The sequence below is a fragment of the Oncorhynchus masou genome, chromosome 31 (assembly GCF_036934945.1).
Source record: "Oncorhynchus masou masou isolate Uvic2021 chromosome 31, UVic_Omas_1.1, whole genome shotgun sequence".
Lineage (NCBI taxonomy): Eukaryota > Metazoa > Chordata > Actinopteri > Salmoniformes > Salmonidae > Oncorhynchus > Oncorhynchus masou.
Window position 1 is genome coordinate 61,467,013 of NC_088242.1, and position 22,054 is coordinate 61,489,066.

The 22,054-nt window shown below is 42.4% G+C and overlaps 1 protein-coding gene across 5 annotated transcripts in view; it reads right to left on the minus strand.

The window, feature by feature from the left end:
- The window catches only part of LOC135524233 (liprin-beta-1-like), a 76,203-nt gene that overhangs the window by 9,240 nt on the left and 44,909 nt on the right, over nucleotides 1–22,054 (minus strand). For all 5 annotated transcript variants that reach the window (XM_064951592.1, XM_064951591.1, XM_064951590.1 and 2 more), the window contains 5 exons: nucleotides 15,715–15,874; nucleotides 13,777–13,914; nucleotides 13,459–13,609; nucleotides 8,900–9,011; nucleotides 8,542–8,630 (listed from right to left, as the gene is read on the minus strand). In XM_064951592.1, coding sequence (XP_064807664.1) covers nucleotides 8,542–8,630; nucleotides 8,900–9,011; nucleotides 13,459–13,609; nucleotides 13,777–13,914; nucleotides 15,715–15,874 — 650 coding nt within the window. The remainder of the gene's footprint in view (nucleotides 1–8,541; nucleotides 8,631–8,899; nucleotides 9,012–13,458; nucleotides 13,610–13,776; nucleotides 13,915–15,714; nucleotides 15,875–22,054) is intronic.

Here is a 22,054-nt window from a genome sequence, read left to right on the forward strand (position 1 = left end):
GTTTTTCACAATTCCTGACATTTAATCCTCGTAAAAATTCCCTGTTTTAGGTCAGTTAGGATCACCACTATATTTTGAGAATGTGAAATGTCAGAATAATAGTAGAGAGAAATCACATTCCCAGTGGGTCAGAAGTTTACATACACTCAATTAGTATTTGGTAGCATTGCCTTTAAATTGTTTAACTTGGGTCAAACGTTTCGGGTAGCCTTCCACAAGCTTCCCACAATAAGTTTGGTGAATTTTGGCCCATTTCTCGTGACAAAGCCAGTGTAACTGAGTCAGGTTTGTAGGCCTCCTTGCTCGCACACACTTTTTCAGTTCTGCCCACAAATGTATGGGATTGAGGTCAGGGCTTTGTGACGGCCACTCCAATACCTTGACTTTGTTGTCCTTAAGACATTTTGCCAAAACTTTGGAAGAATGCTTGGGGTCATTGTCCATTTGGAAGACCCATTTGTAACCAAGCTTAAACTTCCTGACTGATGTCTTGAGATGTTGCTTCAATATATCCACAATTATCCTACCTCACGATGCCATCTATTTTGTGAAGTGCACCAGTCCCTCCTGAAGCAAAGCACCCACACAACATGATGCTGCCACCCCCGTGCTTCACGATTGGGATGGTGTTCTTCAGCTTGCAAGCATCCCCCAAACATAACGATGGTCTTTATGGCCAAATAATTCTATTTTTGTTTCATCAGACAAGATTACATTTCTCAAAAAATAATGATATTTGTCCCCATGTGCAGTTGCAAACCGTAGTCTGGCTTTTTTATGCCGGTTTTGGAGCAGTGGCTTCTTCCTTGCTGAGCGGCCTTCCAGGTTTTGTCGATATGGGACTGGTTTTACTGTGGATACAGATACTTTTGTACCCGTTTCCTCCAGCATCTTCACAAGGTCCTTTGCTCTTCTGGGATTGATTTTGCACTTTTCGCACCAAAGATCGTTAATATCTAGGAGACAGAACGCATCTCCTTCCTGAGCGGTATGAGGGCTGCGTGGTCCCATGGTCTTTATAGTTTTGTACTATTGTTTGTACAGATGAATGTGGTACCTTCAGGTATTAGGAAATTGCTCTCAAGGATGAACAAGACTGGTGGGGGTCTACAATGTTGTTTCTGAAGTCTTGGCTGATTTCTTTTGATTTTCCCATGATGTCTAGCAAAGATGCACTGAGTTTGAAGGTAGGCCTTGAACATACATCTACAGGTAAACCTACAATTGACTCAAATGATGTCAATTAGCCTATCAGAAGCTTCTAAAGCCATGCCATCATTTTCTGGATTTTTCCAAGCTGTTTAAAGGCACAGTCAACTTAGTGTATGTACACTTCTGACTTCAACTGTATGTGTTCCTTGCAGTGTGGAGTGCAATAGAGATTGCATCATCTGTGGATCTGTTGGGACGGTATGCAACTGGAGTGGTTCTAGGGTTTCTGCGATAATGGTGTTGATGTGAGCCATGACCTGCCTTTCAAAGCACCTCATGGCTACAGATGTGAGTGCTACGGGTCAGTAGTAATTTGGTAGGTTACCTTAGTGTTCTTGGGCACAGGGACTACGGTGGTCTGCTTGAAACATGTTGGTATTACAGATTCCGTCAGGGACAGGTTTAAAACGGATTAGATTTCCCCTGCATTAAAGTCCCCGGCCACTAGGAGCACCGCCTCTGGATGAGTGATTTCCTTTATTATTGATTGATTGTAAGTTGGCTAATAGAACTGATGGTAAAGGTCAATTACCCTCTCAGCGACAGATCCTTACAAGGGACCCGGACCGTCGTCCACGATTCCTCCGTCTTTTCCTCCTGCGAATGACGGGGATGAGGGCCTTGTCGGGGGTCTGGAGAAATCCCTCCCATCAGACTCGTTGAAGAAGAAAAATGCATCCAGTACGGGGGGAGTAATCACTGCCCTGATATCAAGAAGCTCTTTTTGGTCATAAGACATGGTGGCAGAAACATTATGTACAAAATAAGTCACAAATAACGCAAAAAAACATACACAACAGCACAATTGGTTACAGATCGTAAAACGGCGGCCATCTCCTATCGGCGCCATTCTTGATACACACGGGAAACTGTTGAGTGTGAAAAACCCAGCAACAAATTAAACAACTGAAAGGAATGAAAGAAACTTAACGTTTAGCAGGCACTAGTTTGCATCAAGCACTAACTCTACTCTCAGCCATAGGTTCTCATCGACATTGCAGTCAATGTCCTCATTGTTCATTCGCTTGGTGAAAAACCTGTTGGCATGGCGAATCCAAGCCTGACATTGGTCTGGAATGACGTCATCGCATGCCTCACCCATGGCCTGGAGGAGAGTCACATGCTAATACAGATGGCAATCATACATCTATCTGTATTGTAATCATGCATTGTATTGGACTCACTGTTGTCCCATTGGATAAAAGCATCTTTTAAGTAAATGGCACATTTTACAGTAATAAAGTACTGTATTGGCCAATTACATTTTAGTAAAGCAGTGTAAACCCCCCATCAAAAAGACCCCAGCAACTCCATTTTGGAAACATTTACTGTACACACACAGTTATTACACACACAGTGCCTTCGATAAGTATTCAGACTTTTTCCACATTTTGTTAGGTTACAGCCTTATTCTCATCAATCTACACACAATACCCCATAATGACAAATAAAAAAGAGAAAAGATTAATAAATATCACATTTATATAAGTATTCAGACCCTTTACTTAGTACTTTTTGAAGCACCTTTGGCAGCAACTACAGCCTCGAGTCTTCTTGGGTGTGACACTACAAGCTTGGCACAACTGTATTTGGGGAGTCTCTCTCATTCGTCTCTGCAGATCCTCTCAAGCTCTGTCAGGTTGGATGGGGAGCGTTGCTGCACAGCTATTTTTAGGTTTCTCCAGAGATGTTTGTTCAGGTTCAAGTCAGGAGTCTGGCTGGGCCACCCGAAGCCACTCCTGCGTTGTCTTGGCTGTGTGCTTAGGGTCATTGTCCTGTTGGAAGGTGAACCTTGGCCCCAGCCTGAGCGCTCTGGAGCAGATTTTCATCAAGGATTTCTCTGGTACTTTGCTCCGTTCATCTTTGCCTCGATCCTGACTCGTCTCCTAGTCCCTGCCACTGGAAAAAAACACCACAGAATATTGCTGGTGGTGACCAAGCTTCACCGTAGGGATGGTGCCAGGTTTCCTCCAGACCTGACGCTAGAGAATCTTGTTTCTTTGGGGTGCCTTTTGGAAAATTCCAAGCAGGCTGTCATGTAACTTTTACTGAGGAGTTGCTTCCGTCTGGCCACTCTACAATAAAGGCCTGAATGGTGGTGTCCTGCAGAGATGGTTGTCCTTCTGGAAGGTTCTTATCTCCCAAGAGGAACTATAGAGCTCTGTCAGAGTGCACATTGAGTTCTTGGTCACCTCCCTGACCAAGACCCTTCTCTCCCGATTGCTCTAGGAAGAGTCTTGGTGGTTCCAAACTGTATTGACGGTGGTGCTGGTTGTCCTTGCTCGCTGGGTGCTGGTTGTCCTTGCTTGCTGTAACTAAGAAAGTAATACATGGTACTAGGAGTGGAAATCATGTTTTTTCTGTGAATGTTGGCGTTTATGTAAATGCAATGGATATAGTCAAGCCACCAGAGGCTTTGAGCCTGGATGGGAATGTGGATGCGAATTGGAAAACATTTCGGCAGCGGTTTTTGCTGTATATGTCTGCCATTGGAGTTACGGAGGAGCCGGATTAATGTCAAGTTGCTATTTTTCTTACTATAGCGGGCAATCGATATATTCAATACCTTCACGTTTGCAAATGAGGATAAAGACGAGTTCACGGAGGAACTGGATCAGTTTGATGCATATTGTTCACCTAAGAAGAACGAGACATATGAATGTCGTGTTTCACTGTCGTATACAACAGCAAGGTGAAAAGTTTGACGTCTTTCTTACTGATTTGAAATTAAAAGCACAGACGTAATTTTGTAGACCTAACCTCATCTATGCTTCAAGATAAGACTGTGTTTGGTATAAATGACTCCAGAGTTATAGAAAGAGGGAAAGTGAGTTACATTTGGACACTAGTAAAAATATATGTCAGGCGAATGCAGTGGATATTGTAGATAAGGACACAAGGGGGCGCTATGAGCAAAGGATTCACAAGCAATATGAATCTAACAGGTGTGGCACCAGGCACCAGAACAGGAAGTGTCCTGCCTTTGTGACATTTCGCTACAAGTGCAAGGGGAAAAAACATTTTTGGAAAAATGTGTATTGCAAAGGACAAGTATGGGGGACAAAATGTTCACACTATTGAAATGGAGGAGAATGAACAAAGTGATTTGTTTGTGGGCACTGTGAGGACACAAGGGGGTGCATGGAGGATGGGCAAGAACCATCACAGGTCCATACTATAGCTAGTGACCATTGGGTTGTACCACTAGTGGTCAATGGTACAATTTTGACCTTAAAGCTGGATACAGGAGCTAAAGTCAACCTACTTAATATGAGGGATGTTCATGAGTTAAAGCACAAACCAGTCATCATGCAAAAGGAGGTGGCTCTCAAAGTGTACAATGGCCACGCAATTGAGACTAAAGGTTTGTGTGGGCTAACTGTAAAGCGAAAAACAAGAAGCCACACACTTATGTTTGTGATTGTACCAGAGGGGCATGATTCTCTCTTGGGGAATACAGCATGTGAGTCGTTGAGACTGGATAAGCGAGTGTATACCATTAATGACTGACTGGCTGCACAGTGTTCAACGGGTGACAAGTAATCAAAATGGTGAGGAGATTGCACAAAGATATTCGGATGTGTTCACAGGATTTGGAGCAGTACCTCTCCTTCACTCTATTACCCTCACAGAGAATGCCAAGCCAGTGATTTATGCACCATGCAGAGTACCGGTGCCACTACGGAAGGATCTAAAGGACGAGTTGGGAAGAACGGTGAAACTCAATGTGCTCGTGAAAACAGAGGAACCAACCAACTGGGTCAATTTCATGGTGTTGTTCGGAAAAGGAATGGCGATCTGAGAGTGTGTATGGACCCCAAAGACCTTAATAAATGTATCAAAAGGAGCATTTTAAGATTCTTAAGAAGGATGTCAGTGTGTGAAATGGCTGGCGGACATTATTTCTCCAAGTTGGATGCTTCAAATGGATTCTGGCAGGTGAGGTTGGATGCAGCCAGCACCAAGTTTTGTACAGTCAATACCCCCTTTGGAAGATATTCCTTTAAGAGGTTACCTTTTGGCATAAGTTCTGCCCCTGAGCTCTTTCACAAGGCCATGGAAAGGGTCAATGAGGGGTTAGAGGGAGTTTGTGTGTGTGTGTGTGGATGATTTCCTGGTCTGGGGGTCCACTATTCAGGAACAAAATGAGCAGTCGGAAAATAATCTGCAGAGGGTTCAGAAGCATGGTTTGAAGCTAAATCGGGCTAAATGTCGGTTTTGTGTGAAGGAAATCACATTTTTTGGGGATAGGCTATCATTGGAGGGTGTGCAGTCTGATCATACCAAGGTCAAGGCGGTGAGGAAGATGGCTAATCCCACAGATAGGAAAGACATACAGCGGGCTTTTGGGTATGGTTGTACCAAATCTGTCAGCTAAAAGAGTGAACTTAAGGACACTCCTTCAGGACAAGACAGAGTTCTCGTGGAACAGAGAACACGAAAGAGAGTGGAACAATGTAAAGAACATTTTGCCTGAAGAGCAAGTGCTAACTTTTCTCGAACCTGACAAGGCTTACTAAGGTGACCATGGACGCCACCATCAAGGTGTGTGGAAGCCTGTGGCTGATGTGGCCCGTTTGACTGATGCCGAGAAGTGTTATGCTCAAATAGAAAAGGAGCGCCTAGGGTTGGTCGTAAGAAGTTCCACTGTTACATTTACGGCTTAATGGTGATTCTAGAAACAGACCATGAACCCCGTATTCCAATCTCTCAAAACAATCTGAATGGCATGCGCCTCCTCGTCTTCGAAGGATGTTGATTAGATTGCAACGCTATGATTTTGTTCTAACCAATGTGCCTGGGTCAACTTTAGTGGTAGCAGATACCCTCTCAAGGGCTCCATCTGTGGTGGCCCAAATCAGGAGTCTATGAGGAAGAGGTTTCCTTGCATGTGGATATGGTCATGGAGTCACTTCCTGTTTCAGAGCAGCAACGACAGAGAATAGCTTTAGAGACGACAACAGATCCCATTCTTTGCAAGGTGATCCATAATCTGGAAAATGGCTGGCAAAAAGGCTCTTGTAAGCAGAGCTGTCAGTGGTCAATTGTGTGCTGTTGAATAATAACAGAATGGCGATACCTACTTTAATGCGTCAGGAGATGCTAAAGAGAGTACATGAAGGACATCTGGGAGCTGAGAAATGTAAGCGAAGGGCCAGAGAGTCCCTTTATTGACCAAATATAAATTCTGACATTGAGCAAATGGTGGGAAATTGTGACACATCTCACATTGCATTAGACAGCCTAAGGAGCCCATGGTTATGGGAGAGGTACCCGCCTCATCCTGGGAAAAGGTTGGAGTCGACTTGTTTCACTGCAATGGTAAGGACTATTTGTTGATTATCGACTACTTGTCAAATTACCCTGAAATTGCACTCTTGCCCAGCACAACAGCAAAGACTGTCATTTTGCACTTGAAATAATGTTTTGCTAGCCATGGGATTCCCCCTAGTGGTTGTTTCTGATAATGCACCTCAGCTTGCTTGCAGTGAGTTTTAGATGTTTGCAGAGCATTAGGAGTTCAGACATATAACCTCTAGTCCGCTATATCCTAAAAATAATGGTATGGCTGAAAAAGGGTGTGCAAATCGTGAAGAGACTTAAAAAAAGGCAGCACACAGTGGGACTGATCAATACTTGGCTTTATTGTCTGACAGAACAGCGCCCTTGGAATGTGGCCGGTCACCTGCAGAAATCTTAAAATGGGACGCAAGTTGCGTTCAAGGTTGCCTAGTTTCTGCCTGAATGACTGTCATTAGCTGTGAATGATAGGGCCCTACAGCTGAAGGCAAGAAACAAATTCTACTATAACAAAACTGCTCGAGAGTTGTTACCGTTGGCAGCTCAGGATGTGGTACGAATTCAGGATCCGAATTCATGGGATAGAAAGGCTACTGTATTGGAGGTTGCGCCTTGATCATATACAGTCAGGACAGAAGATGTGTCTGTGTATCGGCGCAATAGACAAAACCTTTTTTGAACACAGGAGACGTTTGAGGACACCGGCATACTGCCACTGGACTCCAAAGAATGGAGAACAAGTGGGGATGTGCCAGAAGGTACTAGGAGTGGTCAGAAGCTTCAAACACAGAGCCTTAGAACCTGCGCAGGTCTGAGAGGGCCAGCAGGCCTCCATAAAGACTGAATATTCAGTGGTGATGTTTAATGGACTCAAAGACTGACTTGGGGTTTGTTTTGATATGTTCATGATTGACTATTGGAAAACAGAGAAGAATTGATATTTGTGAATTGGCATTACTTGTTGATGAAATGTGTACGTTTGTATATAAAAAAAAACATAGATGAAGATATTTTTTTACTATGTACTGATGGGGTTCTGAGTGATGGTTTATGACACTTATGACACCTGCGGTATATGTGAGGCAATGGTGGAATAACATTACAACGCGTTAACTATGATTGACGGTGCTGGTTGTCCTTGTTCGCTGTAACTAACAAAGTAATACACAAACTTCTTCCATTTAAGAATGATGGAGGCCACTGTGTTCTTCGGGACCTTCAATGCTCCAGAAATGTTTTGGTACCCTTCCCCAGATCTGTGCCTTGACACAATCCTGTCTCGGAGCTCTATGGACAATTCCTTCAACCTCATGGCTTGGTTTTTGCTCTGACATGCGTTGTCAACTCTGGGACCTTATATAGACAGGTGTGTGCCTTTCCAAATCATCCCCGATCAATCGAATTTACCACAGGTGGACTCCAATCAAGTTGTAGAAACATCTCAAGGATGATCAATGGAAACAGGATGCACCTGAGCTCAATTATCAGTCTAATTGCAAAGGGTCCAAATACTTATGCAAATAAGGTCATTATGGTTTATTATTCATAAATTTGCACAAAAAAAATAAAACCTGTTTTCTCTGTCATTATGGGGTATTGGGTGTAGATTGCTGAGGATTTTTTTGATTTATTTCATCACTTTTAGGATAAGGTTGTAACGTAAAAAATGTGGAAAATTCAATGCGTCTGAATACTTCCCGAAGGCACTGTACTTGTGAGAATCGCACGAAAGCGACGGGAAAAAAACAAATAGTAGTGTGGTGCATGGCAAGTGTTTTTGTGAGCGGTCTTATATCAAGCCATTGTGTAGTGATTGCGTCCAGAGGGTAAGACTATGCCTTCTCCAGTGTTACTAATCCACGCTGTTCAGTCTGTTCAGCCTAATGTGAACTAGCAGTGTGATCATTATGCCCAGAGACATACGACATATCTCTCTATCTGTGGCTCTGATCAGACCCATGCATGGCCTGAGGACAGGAATATTGGTGGGTGTGTGTGTGTGCGCAAGCATCAGTCGGTCTGACTCACTACTGTCATATAGTGCAGCATGCGGCCGTCCACCCTCCCTTCATCGAACTGGGTCTTATACTGAGGCAGGCCAATGTCATCCAGCCACCCTGAGGAAGGAGACGACAGAGGGGGAGAGAAGTCAAGAGAGAGGGCAAGAAAGAGTCAGATTTGCCAACCTGCCATTCAATTTGCCATCAGAAATCAAACAGTCAAACTTGCATTTTGAGAGCACTTGAATCAAAATGTATAACTAGTAAATTGGATTACAATTCATTCAAAACGCCCACCATATAATTTAGAAAACATGAGATGACGTAAGGCATAGTAAAACCCCAGTATAAAACCTTGACCCCATACTGGCAGTTCATCTACTCACTGGTCACCCAGTTGTAGTCCAGTTTGCCCTTATTGTCATCCTCCTCAGAGCCCAGAGCCTGCAGGGCCAGTTGGAGCTTCTTCTTGTGCAGCGGGTGTTTGATGCCCAGCTCCTAAACACACACGTACGTGCAAATGCACACACAGAGATAACCACCCAAAGTCAGTGTATTGTACACTACACCCCCAGGGCAGAACAGAGACACAGTTAGCCTGACAACAAGGATTACTTCCATCCATTTGATTAACTGCTTACAAAGTACAGTATGTTTGGCCAGAGTGGCTACAGAGAACAAAAAGAGGCAGGTTCCAAATAAAGTGCTGTGAATATTTGATGGAATATATGGGATATGAACATCTGAAATCTGATGTTGAGATGCACCGGGCTTCAACAATTCTGCCATAATATAGAATACTTTTATGTGAATGAACGAATTACACAGAGTATACAAAACATTCAAAACATCTGCTCTTTCCATGACAGACTGACCATATGACAGCTATGATCCCTTATTGAGGTCATTTGTTAAATCCACTTCAAATCAGTGTAGAAGGAAAAAAAATCATGATTTTTAAGCCTGGAGACAATTGAGACCTGTATTGTGTATGTGTGCCATTCAGAGGGTGAATGGTCAAGACTGAAGATTCAAGTGCTTTTGAACGGGGTTTGGTAGTAGGTGCCAGGCGCACCGGTTTGTATCAAGAACTGCAACGCTCCTAGGTTTTTCACGCTCAACAGTTTCCTGTGTGTATCAAGATTGGTCCACCACCCAAAGGACATCGAGCCAACTTGACACAACTGTGGGAAGCATTGGAGAAAACATGGGCCAGAATCCCTGTGGAACGCTTTTGACACCTTGGGCAAAAGGGGGTGCAACTCAATATTAGGAAGGAGTTCCTAATGTTTTGTACACTCAGCGTATATTGAAAATACTGTGATTGAAGAACAATTGTTGAGAGATGAAATAATGTAATCACCTTTTACCTGGTTTAAGTTGTTTACTCTAAATTCAGACTGGAGTATTCTTTTAATATTCATACTTTTTACTCAAACACCCACAACCCATTCAAAACGTACCGCGACCCAAATTTGGGTTCTTACCCACCAGTTGAGAACCGCTGCCTTACAGGATTATTTGTCTGATGGTTAAGGTTAAGGTCAATTAAGCAATAAGGCCCGAGGAGATGTGGTATATGGCCAATATACCACGGCTAAGGGCTGTTCTTAAGCTCAGCAGTAAAAATTAAGTTTAGCAGTAAAAATAAAAGTTTGTCATACCCGTGGTATGCGGTGTGCGTTTCTTTCGCCTATAGAATATTCCGTTACCCAGTAAACAGCACCCTACCAACAAAAATCTCTAAAACGACGCCGAATGATAATTATTTTCAAGACACTGGTCAAAGACCAAAACGAGATTACTTTGAATACAGCCAAAGGGAACTTGATAAGAGAATTGTATCGTAGTCCCTTTTTGACATGCCGGGGGGGGGGGGCAATTCTGACCTCTCGAAAGAACTGTTACATTTATCTAAGTGCCAGACGAGAATGCATCTACATATAGTCACTCTTAGTGATTATGTGCGTCAAGACATTATTCCACGGGGACTCAGGTGGCAAAATGAACCATCATTGGGAGCGCTGGTGTGCCATCCTGAACAAAAGCTTGATTGATTTAAAGACATTAGTTGTTGACAATTGTTGATTTTACTGAAATGGATAACACGATTAAAGAGAAACGCACAGCTCTGCAAGGAGCTGTTAATGATGATGGCATATTCAATGAACTGATGAAAACTAACCAAGCGCTCCAGGACAAGCTGTCTACAGAAATAAAGGAACTTAAAATCAAGAAATTCAACCAAGACAAAAAAGACAAGTCCAAGGACAAAGTCTACTTCTGGAGAAACACTGATAAAAGAGGTCCTGCTCCTCCTCTCCGTGACAGACGCAGGCGGGCTGCTGCTTACTTCTATCCACCCCCATCTGACCAACGCTCTACAACCAGCACCTCATCCGCTTCCAGAGGCAGTTTTTTATCCAACGAGAGACTGGGCCGATATTAGGGCGGAGGTGGCTGCGGGCACATGCACCGACGAGATGCAGCACCCGACAGGGTAATAAGAAACAACTACCAGAGGCAGAGGGGACCATTCACAGTGTTTTTAATTTATCAAGCAAGATATTGAGCCCTGCCCATGTCTCCTTGCATAATAAAGGGTTATATTTTGTGCCTACAACTCAGTGCAACAATTTTGATGTTATGGTAGGCATGTTTAAGTTTTTTAGAAACTTAAGGGGATACTTTAGCTCCCCTAATCGTGATATTTCTACTGAACATGTAGGTTGCTCACCTGCACATACTACGACTCCTTTTAGAAGTAAGAGTTATTTTATACCTTCAGCCAATCACAATCACTCTATTGAGACATATTGCAGACTTGTTGAAAAATATGTTGTTCATCTCCTTACGAACAAACATGAGTACATATCGTTCCATAATTTACCGAAGGATGAAAAACAAGTTTTGCTTGATTTACAATTCGATATGTCAGTCCTTACCCGCCATGCTGATAAGGGTGGGTCAGTTGTACTCATGGATAGGACAGTTTATGTAAATGAGTGTCATAGACAACACCTTTTACAAGAAACTCAGAAGTGACCCCACTGCCCAATATCAGAACATGATCTTTAATGTCCGAGATGGTTATTTAAGTTCTGGTCAGATAACCAAAAAATAACATGACTCTTTGGCTATTCAACACCCTACAATTGCCACTTTTTATACTACCCGAAATTACACAAGAATGTTACAAAACCTCCAGGGCGCCCTATTGTAGCGGGCATTGATGGAGTAACGGCCCTTGTTGACTTTTTTACTAGACCACTCGCAGAACAGCTCCCCTCCCTTGCAAAGGACACCAGCAGTATGATCTCTATTATTGAATCTCTTGATCCTCTCCCTGATAATAATTTGTTAGTTGCTTATGTTGTTGAGTCGTTATACACTAATATTCCACACGAGGGCAGTATTGAAGCTGTGGAACATTTTCTTCTGCAACGTGACCCTAATGAACTACCTTACAGTGTGTGCATTATAACATTGGCTGAAATGGTACTCACACACAACTACTTCATGTTTCTAAATGATTTCTTTATTCAGGCGAAGGGTACTGCTATGGGATCCCCCATGGCTCCAAACTATGCTAATTTGTATGTGGGTTACATGGAGAAACAGTCCATTTTCAATCCTCTCAAAAATGTTTTCTTGCCTCACATCATTATTTGGAAACAGTATATTGATATTTTTGTTCTATGGAGGGCTGATGCAAAACAGCTCCAGGCGTTCCATGCTTTTCTTAACTACTGTTCTAAGCATCTGAGATTTACTATGCAATCTGATACACGTCAAATCAGTTTTCTTGATCTTCTGATCTTGTGTGAAGATAATGTTCTATACACTGATCTTTACAGGAAGCCTACTGATCGTAACAGTTTGAGGGCTGATAGTTGTCACCCACTTCCCTTGAGAAACAGTTTGCCCGACAACCAATTCTGTCGAATCAAAATAATTTGTAAAAAGAAAATCAGATTTCAACAGAAATAGAGAGCGGGTACCAAAAATGGTCAGATTAATAATGCCATTGAGAAAATTCAAAACATGACCCTTTTCAAGGTCAGAGTCGCAAAAATAAGCATTCTTGCGTTCGAACTACCCGCTATTCTAAGATCCGATGATAGTGTCGGTAATGTGTTTTCAGACCTTCCCTTGGTCGTATTCTCGTGGGGCAGAAACCTCAGAGATTAATTGGTAAACTCTGATTTACCACCCCAAGATATCCCTGCACAGAGTGTATTTGCACCCCTACTGGATGGAAAATACAAATGTGGATGGCTGTGGGTGACCCCGACAATTTATTGTTAAAACAAGAGGCTGTCTGGATCTTTAATTTAAAGACCATTGCTCCCTTCGGTCTCAACGTAGACTAATCTGAAGCAATTAATGTGATTTTGCTATTGTAAATGTTTGTAGGCTGATGTAGCCAAATTGTACCTATGATCGTACGCTATCCATTTGTTTTTTGTATGCTGTTTTAATATGGAGAATTAAGCAATGATATCCGGCCACACACAGTCATGATTACAGACACCCGTGTCTCTCTTTTGGCACTACATAAATTAGTCATCCCGCAGTGTTTGTCATTATACCCTGATGAAGGCAGCTTGTCTGTCGAAACATTGGACATAACATTTTTTGCATCTGAGCTCCTAGAGTGTGCGGCTCTCCTTTTATTTTTATTTTTAAGTGTTCCACTCCTCAAGCCAGCACCTCGCCTAAATAGGTGTGCGTTTCTTTCCCCTCTAGATTATATGGTTTGATATACCACGGCGGTCAGCCAATCAGCATTCAGGGCTCGAACCACCCAGTTTATAATAACAAATAACATATGGTTGTACTTTAGGTGTACTGCAATGTACTGCAGGTGTTTTTTCGTTCCATTTAACCTTTATTCATACAGGTCAGTCTCATTGAGATACAATCTCTCCTGCTCAGTTCTCACCCTCTCTAGATCCTGCTGTGAGGCCTGCAGCAGAGTCTGTCCAGAAGAGATCCACACGTGGGCCATGTTCAGGTAGAGCCCCAGTCCCTGCTCCTGCAGCCAGTCACACACCTGCTCCTTGGACCAGCGGGCAAACGGGGTGTCCAGGTCACTACAAGCGAGAGAATTACAGTAGGACACACTAGCTTATATTTCTGAATGACTTGACCATTGTAGTTTCGATTTAACTTCATCATCATCATTATTCAAGGGGAGTGCACTGTGCACACTAACTTGTCATTTCAAATTAATTCAAGGTGAGTGCACATTCACACTAACGTGTTGGGTGATTGCTGTAGGTCCCGGGACCATCCCAGTCTGGGTCCTGCTGTGGCCCGGACTCCGCCCCTCTTGAACTCGACCGGCTCTGATAGGTTGTCATCCAGGTTGAACGTGGTGGACTGACTTCTCCTCAGCCTTAAAAGGAAAAAAAAACACACAAAAAAAACAATAAATAAATTAAGTCTGGTCATGGTTGAAAGTTGTGGTGGTGGAGTAACCACTGCAGAAAGCAATTTTATATAAAATAATACATCTCCAAAACATGTTTCTTACAGTTGAAGTTGGAAGTTTACATACACTAAGGTTGGAGTCATTCAAACTCGTTTTCAACCACTCCACAAATTTCTTGTTAACCGACTTGCCAAATCTATAGTTTAAGACATCTTCTTTGTGCATGACAAGTAATTTTTCCAACAATTGTTTAGACAAGATCATTTCACTTATAATTCAATGTATCACAATTCCAGTGGGTCAGAAGTTTACATACACTAAGTTGACTGTCTTTGAACAGCTTGGACAATTTCAGAAAATGTCACGGCTTTAGAAGCTTCTGATAGGCTGATTGACATCATTTGAGTCAATTGGCGGTGTACCTGTGGATGTATTTCAAGGCCTACCTTCAAACTCAGTGCCTCTTTGCTTGACATCATGGGAAAATCAAAAGAAATCAGCCAAGACCTCAGAAAAAAATATTGTAGACCTCCACAAGCCTGGTTCATCCTTGGGAGCAACTTCCAAACGCCTGACGGTACCACGCTCATCTGTACAACAATAGTACGCAAGTATAAACACCATCGGACCACGCAGCCGTCATATCTCTCAGGAAGGAGATGAGTTCTGTCTCTTAAAGATGAACTTACTTTGGTGCGAAAAGTGCAATTCAATCCCAGAACAACAGCAAAGGACCTTGTGAAGATGCTGAAGGAAACAGGTACAAAAGTATCTATATCCACAGTAAAAAGAGTCGTATATCGACATAACCTGAAAGGCCGCTCAGCAAGGAAGAAGCCACTGCTCCAAAACCGGCATAAACAAAGCCAGACTACGGTTTGCAACTGCACATGGGGACAAAGATCGTACCATTTTGGAGCGTTGCTGCAGGAGGGACTGGTGTACTTCACAAAATAGATGGCATCATTAGGTAGGAAAATTATGTGGATATATTAAAGCAACATCTCAAGACATCAGTCAGGAAGTTAAAGTTTGGTCGCAAATGGGTCTTCCAAATGGACAATAAACCCAAGCATACTTCCAAAGTTGTGGCAAAATGGCTTAAGAACAACAAAGTTAAGGTATTGAATATGGCCATCGCATAGCTCTGACCTCAATCCTATAGAAAATGTATGGGCAGAACTGAAAAAGCGTGTGCGAGCAAGGAGGCCTACAAACCTGACTCAGTTACACCAGCTCTGTCAGGAGGAATGGGCCAAAATTCACCCAACTTATTGTGGGAAGCTTATAGAAGGCTACCCGAAACGTTTGACCCAAGTTAAACAATTTAAAGGCAATGTTACCAAATACTATTTGAGTGTATGTAAACTTCTGACCTCTGCGAACGTGATGAAAGAAATAAAAGCTGAAATAAATCATTTCTCTCTACTATTATTCTGACATTTCACATTCTTAAAATAAAGTGGTGATCCTAACTGACCTAAAGCAGGGAATTTTTACTAGGATTAAATGTCAGGAATTGTGAAAAACTGAGTTTAAAATGTATTTGGCTAAGGTGTATGTAAACTTTTGACTTCAGCTATATATTGCAAGGTAAATCAGATTAAGATTAACCAGGGTTGCATTCATTAGCGCACACCGTAGAAAATTGTTTTGGAACAGAAAATGAAAACAAGCATTTTGTATTGGACAAATTCAAGTAATCACTCCCTTTCAGTTAGTGTCTTTCGTTTGGTGTTCCGTACCAATCATCTTTACACTCACTTTCCAAAGAGTGCCTTGATTCCCCTGGACTTCTTCTTGCCCTCGGGAGAGGTAGTGGAGGTCACACTGGTCAGTGTGTTGGTGCTGTCGCTGATGGCTGACCTCTGGGGTAGCCCGGCCAGGTCCAGATGGTCAGTGCCCCCCTCTCGCACGGTCTCAGCTGTACAAACAAGGCATCAGCACCGCCATGCTACCATGCTGACTGAGGTGACAGCCATGGGGCGTGTCCAAAATTGCACCCTATTTCCTATGTAGTGCATTATATTTGTCCAGGGCTCTGGTTAATAGTACACCGTATAGGGAATAGGGTGCCATTTCAGACAAAACCATGCACAGATATCTGCTTCCCAGGGTCAGAGGCTGAGGCAATCCCCAGACAATGAGACAATGGGGATGACATCAACACTAATACCCTGACAGTCTGGTCTGTTATAACCCGCTAATTAAAAATGTTTTAAATACCCATAAAAATCTGTCTGTTTAAGCTACAGATCTATTCCTTGCATGTGCTACCCGATGTCTGCCTTCCGCATTTGCGGTGGAAAGTGGCAGAGCAACAGCGCTGTTTGTAAGACAAGGAGACATCTCACAAAAACATCTGTAGCGTCCGATAGGGCTGTGACAGTTCCGGAATTTCCAGTAACAGTTACTTGTCATGCAAATATCCACGGTCACTGGTATAACCATTCAAATAGCAAAATGAAGGCACTCTGGTTTCCTCCCCTATTCTTCAAAATAATTGATCCCTCGACTCCTTGCCCGTTGACTCCCATGTCTGTCTACCTGATGGCTGACATGCCGTCCTATACCTGGTTGTGCCTCTCCCATCGCTCTTTCCCGCTCTTTCTTTGCTGTGAAAGATGCGAGAGTTTGTATTCTCAAAGTAGACTAGGGCAAATAGTTTCCTCTGTTGCAAAAATACTGAATCTTTGGAGTCGATTCCTAGCGGAGAAATGTGAGTCGACGGACAAGGAATCGAATATTATGGAGTCAACTCCCAATCACTATCATGCAGTTGCAGAAGTGCAGCTCACCAAGAATGACATATGGTAGTTAATTTCAGCAGAGATGAAGGCTTTTAGATCATTTTTGTATCTTTGTAAACCAGATAAAATGTATAGCTAGAGATGTAGCCTGGCTGCAGATACAGACCACGTTACAGCATCAAAGGGAGCATGTTGAAGAAGGGAGGAGATGGAGATTAAAAACTATTGTTTATAATGGTCATTCATTTACACTACTGCTATTGGGAATATTAGATATACTTCTTTAAAATTAAAGTTAATACATATTTTCTAAAATTCTGAACGGTTTGGTCTGACACTATGGGAAGATGAGGCTCTCAAGAACACGACGGTGTTCTCCATTTTGAACTACGACCCCCACAAGCCCCATGGGACTCGTCTGAAGGTAACTGGATATGGGTTAAAAACAAATAAAGGAAATCGGGATGCACGATATATCAATGAACATATCGGAATTGGACGATATTAGCTAAAAATGCCAACATCGGTAACGGCCCAATGTCTAGTTTAATGCCAATGTGCAAAACCGATTTCAATGCTGACGTGCACACCTATATAAACGTAGGTACATGACGTAATGACGCCACGTAAAATGTTGTGCTACACGTGCAACACCTAGCCCACAATGTCTGCTGTGTGGCTTGAGCAGTTAACAAATCAAGAAGTTATTTGAAAGAGTAAGAACATTTCAGCGAGACAACTCAAAAGGCGAAATCCATTAACACCAAGACAATGGAATTCATTGCCCTTGACAATGAACCGTTCTCTGTCGTGGGTGATGTTGGCTTTCACCGACTGGTCGAGCACCGGTACACACTACCAAGTGAAGTGCTCTATTTTTCAGATGTTGCCCTACCGGGGTTACACAGTAATAGAGTCACTGGTATTAGCTTCACGACATACTATGCAATGCCGTTTGAGTCTTTGCTTGTCAAAAAAGATAAACGTCAAATAACACTATTTGATGTCAAATTAGAGCTTATTTAACACGTCAAATAACACAGTTCTGTTATAGAATGTTGTGTGTTCTGAATTTGCACGTGCAAGCCAAGCGCCACCACTATCAGTAGCACTGTCAAAGCTGTACAAAAAAAGGTCTACAAACAAGCAAACACCGACACAAACAATGTGTTTACAAATCAAAATCTAATGTCACATGGTTGGCAGATGTTAATGCGAGTGTAGCGAAATGCTTGTACTTCTAGTTCCGACAGTGTAGTAATATCTAACAAGTAATCTAACAATTCCCCAACAACTACCTAACACACACAAATCTAAAGGGGTGAATGAGAATATGTATATTTAAATATATGGATGAGCGATGGCCAAGCTTCATAGGCACAGTGCAATAGATGGTTTAAAATACAGTATTACATGTGATGAGTAATGTAAACATTATTAAAGTGGCATTATTTAGAGTGCATTGTATAAAATGACTAGTGATCCATTTATTAAAGTGGCCAGTGATTGGGTCTCAATGTAGGCAGCAGCCTCTCGGAGTTAGTGATTGCTGTTTAGCAGTCTGATGGCCTTAAGATAAAAGCTGTTTTTCAGTCTCTCTGTCCCAGCTTTGATGCACCTGTACTGACCTCGCCTTCTGGATGGTAGCGGTGTGAACAGGCAGTGGCTTGGGTGGTTGATGTCCTTGATGATCTTTTTGGCCTTCTTGTGACATTGGGTGCTGTAGGTGTCATGGAGGGCAGGTAGTTTGCCCCTAGTGATGCGTTGTGCAGACCGCACCACCCTCTGGAGAGCCTTGCAGTTGAGGGTGGTGCAGTTGCCGTACCAAGCTGTGATACAACCCGACAGGATGCTCTCGATTGTGCATCTGTAAAAGTTTGTCAGGGTTTTGGGTGTCAAGCCAAATTTCTTCAGCCTCCTGAGGTTGAAGAGGTGCTGTTGTGCCTTCTTCACCACACTGTCTGTGTGAGTGGACCATTTCAGTCTGCCTGTGATGTGGAACGTTTTAAGTTCCTCGACGTACACCTTCTCCACTGCTGTTGGTTGGTAATAAAGAATTATTTGTTTGACCACAACTTCTGGGGTAGCTAGCTTTAGCTTGGTACCGAGCAGGCAACAGTACAACCAGCCTGAAAACAAATGGCCAGTAGAAACTGCAGTCATTTTCATTATTCTTAGCAATGATTTAGGAATCCTTGTGAGTTAGTATTAGCTAGGTAGCCATGTATTGTTTGCTTATTGAAATTGAACTTTAGTTGATGAAAATAAATAGCAAGCCAGCTACTTAACCCTGTTTCCAGAAGCTAATGATATAAGCAGCCAGCTAGCTTCATCTGGCTAGTGAGGCTCGACTGGACAGGGTTGTGTTGTGAAGCTAGCCACAAAAAGGATTAGGCACAATAGCGTAATTTGCGGTTTGCCTTTAAAATAAAAGTACCTCTTTGAAAGTGATGCAGAAGGTTATAATTGGTGGAATTGTGCCATATTTAGACTAGATAATGTTAAACAAGGTTGGAATGAGAAGCAATGAAATGGGTATCAGTCTACTCAGTGACACCCACAGAACACAACTGTGAAGAGTTTATGCAAATATTAGCACTGTGGCGCTTATTGCGGGACTTTGACTGTGTGAAAACACCTCCCCAGTCAGACTATTGTGTGTATTGACATTCATATTGCACTGTACAGCTTTACCTAAGGATCAATGAAATGGGGTATCAGTCTACTCAATACCCAAGATATGTTTTCCCAACGTCCTCCTCAGAGTTATCAGACTCCAAAACATCCACGCAGTATTGTTTTTCCTCTGGAATACACATAGGTTGACAATAAATGTGGCTCAATTCACATCTGTTTCAGAGTCCCGCAATAAGAGCTACGATGCTAACATTCTCTGGGTGTCACTGGGTAGACTGATAACCCATGTCATTGATTCACAATCCATAGCTAAGGCTGTATAGTGAAATACGTATGGCCCCAATACAATTCTAAAGTATAATACATCCAGTGTGATTTCAACAGATTTTTTGTCTTTTGTCATATTTATTGTAACAACATTCCAAACTCCTTTAGCATGATCTATTCCACTATGGCATTCCACTAATTGTATTAATTTGCATCACTGTCAAAGACATACTTTTCTTTTGAAGGCTAACCGCAAAGCCCACTATTGTGGCTAATCATTATTGTGGCTAGCAGCTTCACATAGATGGGTCCGACCACCATTAATCAAATAAGAACTGTCTTATAAATTAGGGTTATTTTAGATGACACCTAGCTATATAGTTAGCGAGCTAAGTATAGCTATTGAAACAGATTATCGTTTTGCTATGTTTTGGGGGAAGAACATTGTTTGCATCCATGAGCGAGCAAGATTTGTTTTTAATGACCAGCACTGTAGGTGCGCAAGATAACTTTACCAGCATCATAGCATACGTATCGATGACTCATTGTGACATATGAGATACGAGTGATTGTGTAATCAAATGTGCAATAACTACTTAAACAAGAATGAACTTGTTAAATGATGTGATGTGCAGTCATATTCAGGTCCTGATTGGTCAAATAGCTGGGACAGAGACATGTCAAACAGCATTATTTGACATGTATCTTTTTTGACACGCAAAGACCCAAAAGGGGTTCCATAGTATGAGAAATCCTGGTTGAGAAAGAAACGACTGAACAAATGAACAACGAAACAGAACAGCAAGTAAGTGAAAGATATGGGTTTTGGTTATATTCTACTGGTAATGGGGACATGCGTAAATCCTAACAAAATAACTTTTTGGTCAGTGTGTTGTGTGTGTGTGCAACCTTTAACAAGGCAAATCAGTTAAGAACAAATTCTTATTTAAAATTATTGCCTACCCCGGCCAAAACAGGACGACGCTGGGCCAAATGTGCCTCCTCATCACGGCCGGATGTGATACAGCCTGGATTCGAACCAGGGACTGCAGTGACGCCTCTTGCACTGAGATGCAATACCTTAGACCACTGCGTCCATGTGTGAGTTAACTATTTAACTGTACGAGAATGCTTAAAGGGCCGCTAAAAAGCGTTTTCATTTTTTGGCAAGGAAAATATCAGTATCGACCAAAAATGTCATATTGGTGCATCACTAAATGGAAGTATGGAAGTTGTTGTGTTCCCATCCCATCTAGCATTCTTATATCTCCTAGATATAGGACAGACACTCTAAAACCTTATTCCTTATGATTTATTTTGTGCCATTTATGAATGTTATTCAATGTGTTTCTTTGGGCAACAGCAGTAAAGGCCAAATTCAATCTAAAATTCTATATCAAGTTGCTAAATGATCTACGGCAGAACCATTTTAAAACAATTCCATATGTTAGGTTAGTAGAACCCCCCTTAATGCATGCAATGCAGTGGAGACTATAAAAGCACTAAAGAGAATTGAATGTGAATTTAAGTGTGCTCTCTCTAATTCTCTCTTTCTCTCTCTCTCTCGGAGGACCTGAGCCCTAGGACCATGCCTCAGGACTACCTGACATGATGACTCCTTGCTGTCCCCAGTCCACCTGGCCGTGCTGCTGCTCCAGTTTCAACTGTTCTGCCTTATTATTATTGGACCATGCTGGTCATTTATGAACATTTGAACATCTTGGCCATGTTCTGTTATAATCTCCACCCGGCACAGCCAGAAGAGGACTGGCCACCCCACATAGCCTGGTTCCTCTCTAGGTTTCTTCCTAGGTTTTGGCCTTTCTAGGGACTTTTTCCTAGCCACCGTGCTTCTACACCTGCATTGCTTGCTGTTTGGGGTTTTAGGCTGGGTTTCTGTACAGCACTTTGAGATATCAGCTGATGTACGAAGGGCTATATAAATAAATTTGATTTGAAGAGAACTTTAGTTGTAGGCCTTACATAATTCAAAGACTAGTTATGCACTGGTGTAAAGACAAAACAGGACTGAAATGCATACAATTCCTATTTCCTTAGACTTAAACAGAGGATAATTCGTGCAAACACACATTCTTAAATGAGACTCACCTCACTGAGCGTGTACAAGGGAGAGAGGTGGTCTACCTTGAGAAACAACAACAGTCAGGATCTGACGGTGGTTCGTGCGTTTAAGGAAAAGGCTATATGAATGTTGGCAGTTCAATTCCTATGGGGGGGCATCATTGCAGATGACATCATCTGGTAATAAGACCCAGATATGGTTTGGTGCGAGGGGAGTTTGAACAGAAATAGAAAAGAGCCCATATACATGCAGAGTTTGCAGATGTACAGAACTAACATACAAAACGCTGTCTCTCAGCTTTGATGCTGTCCAGCACTGGTGCTCATAAAAAGCAGTTTGGCGAGGAACAACCGCTGGTAACATGGGT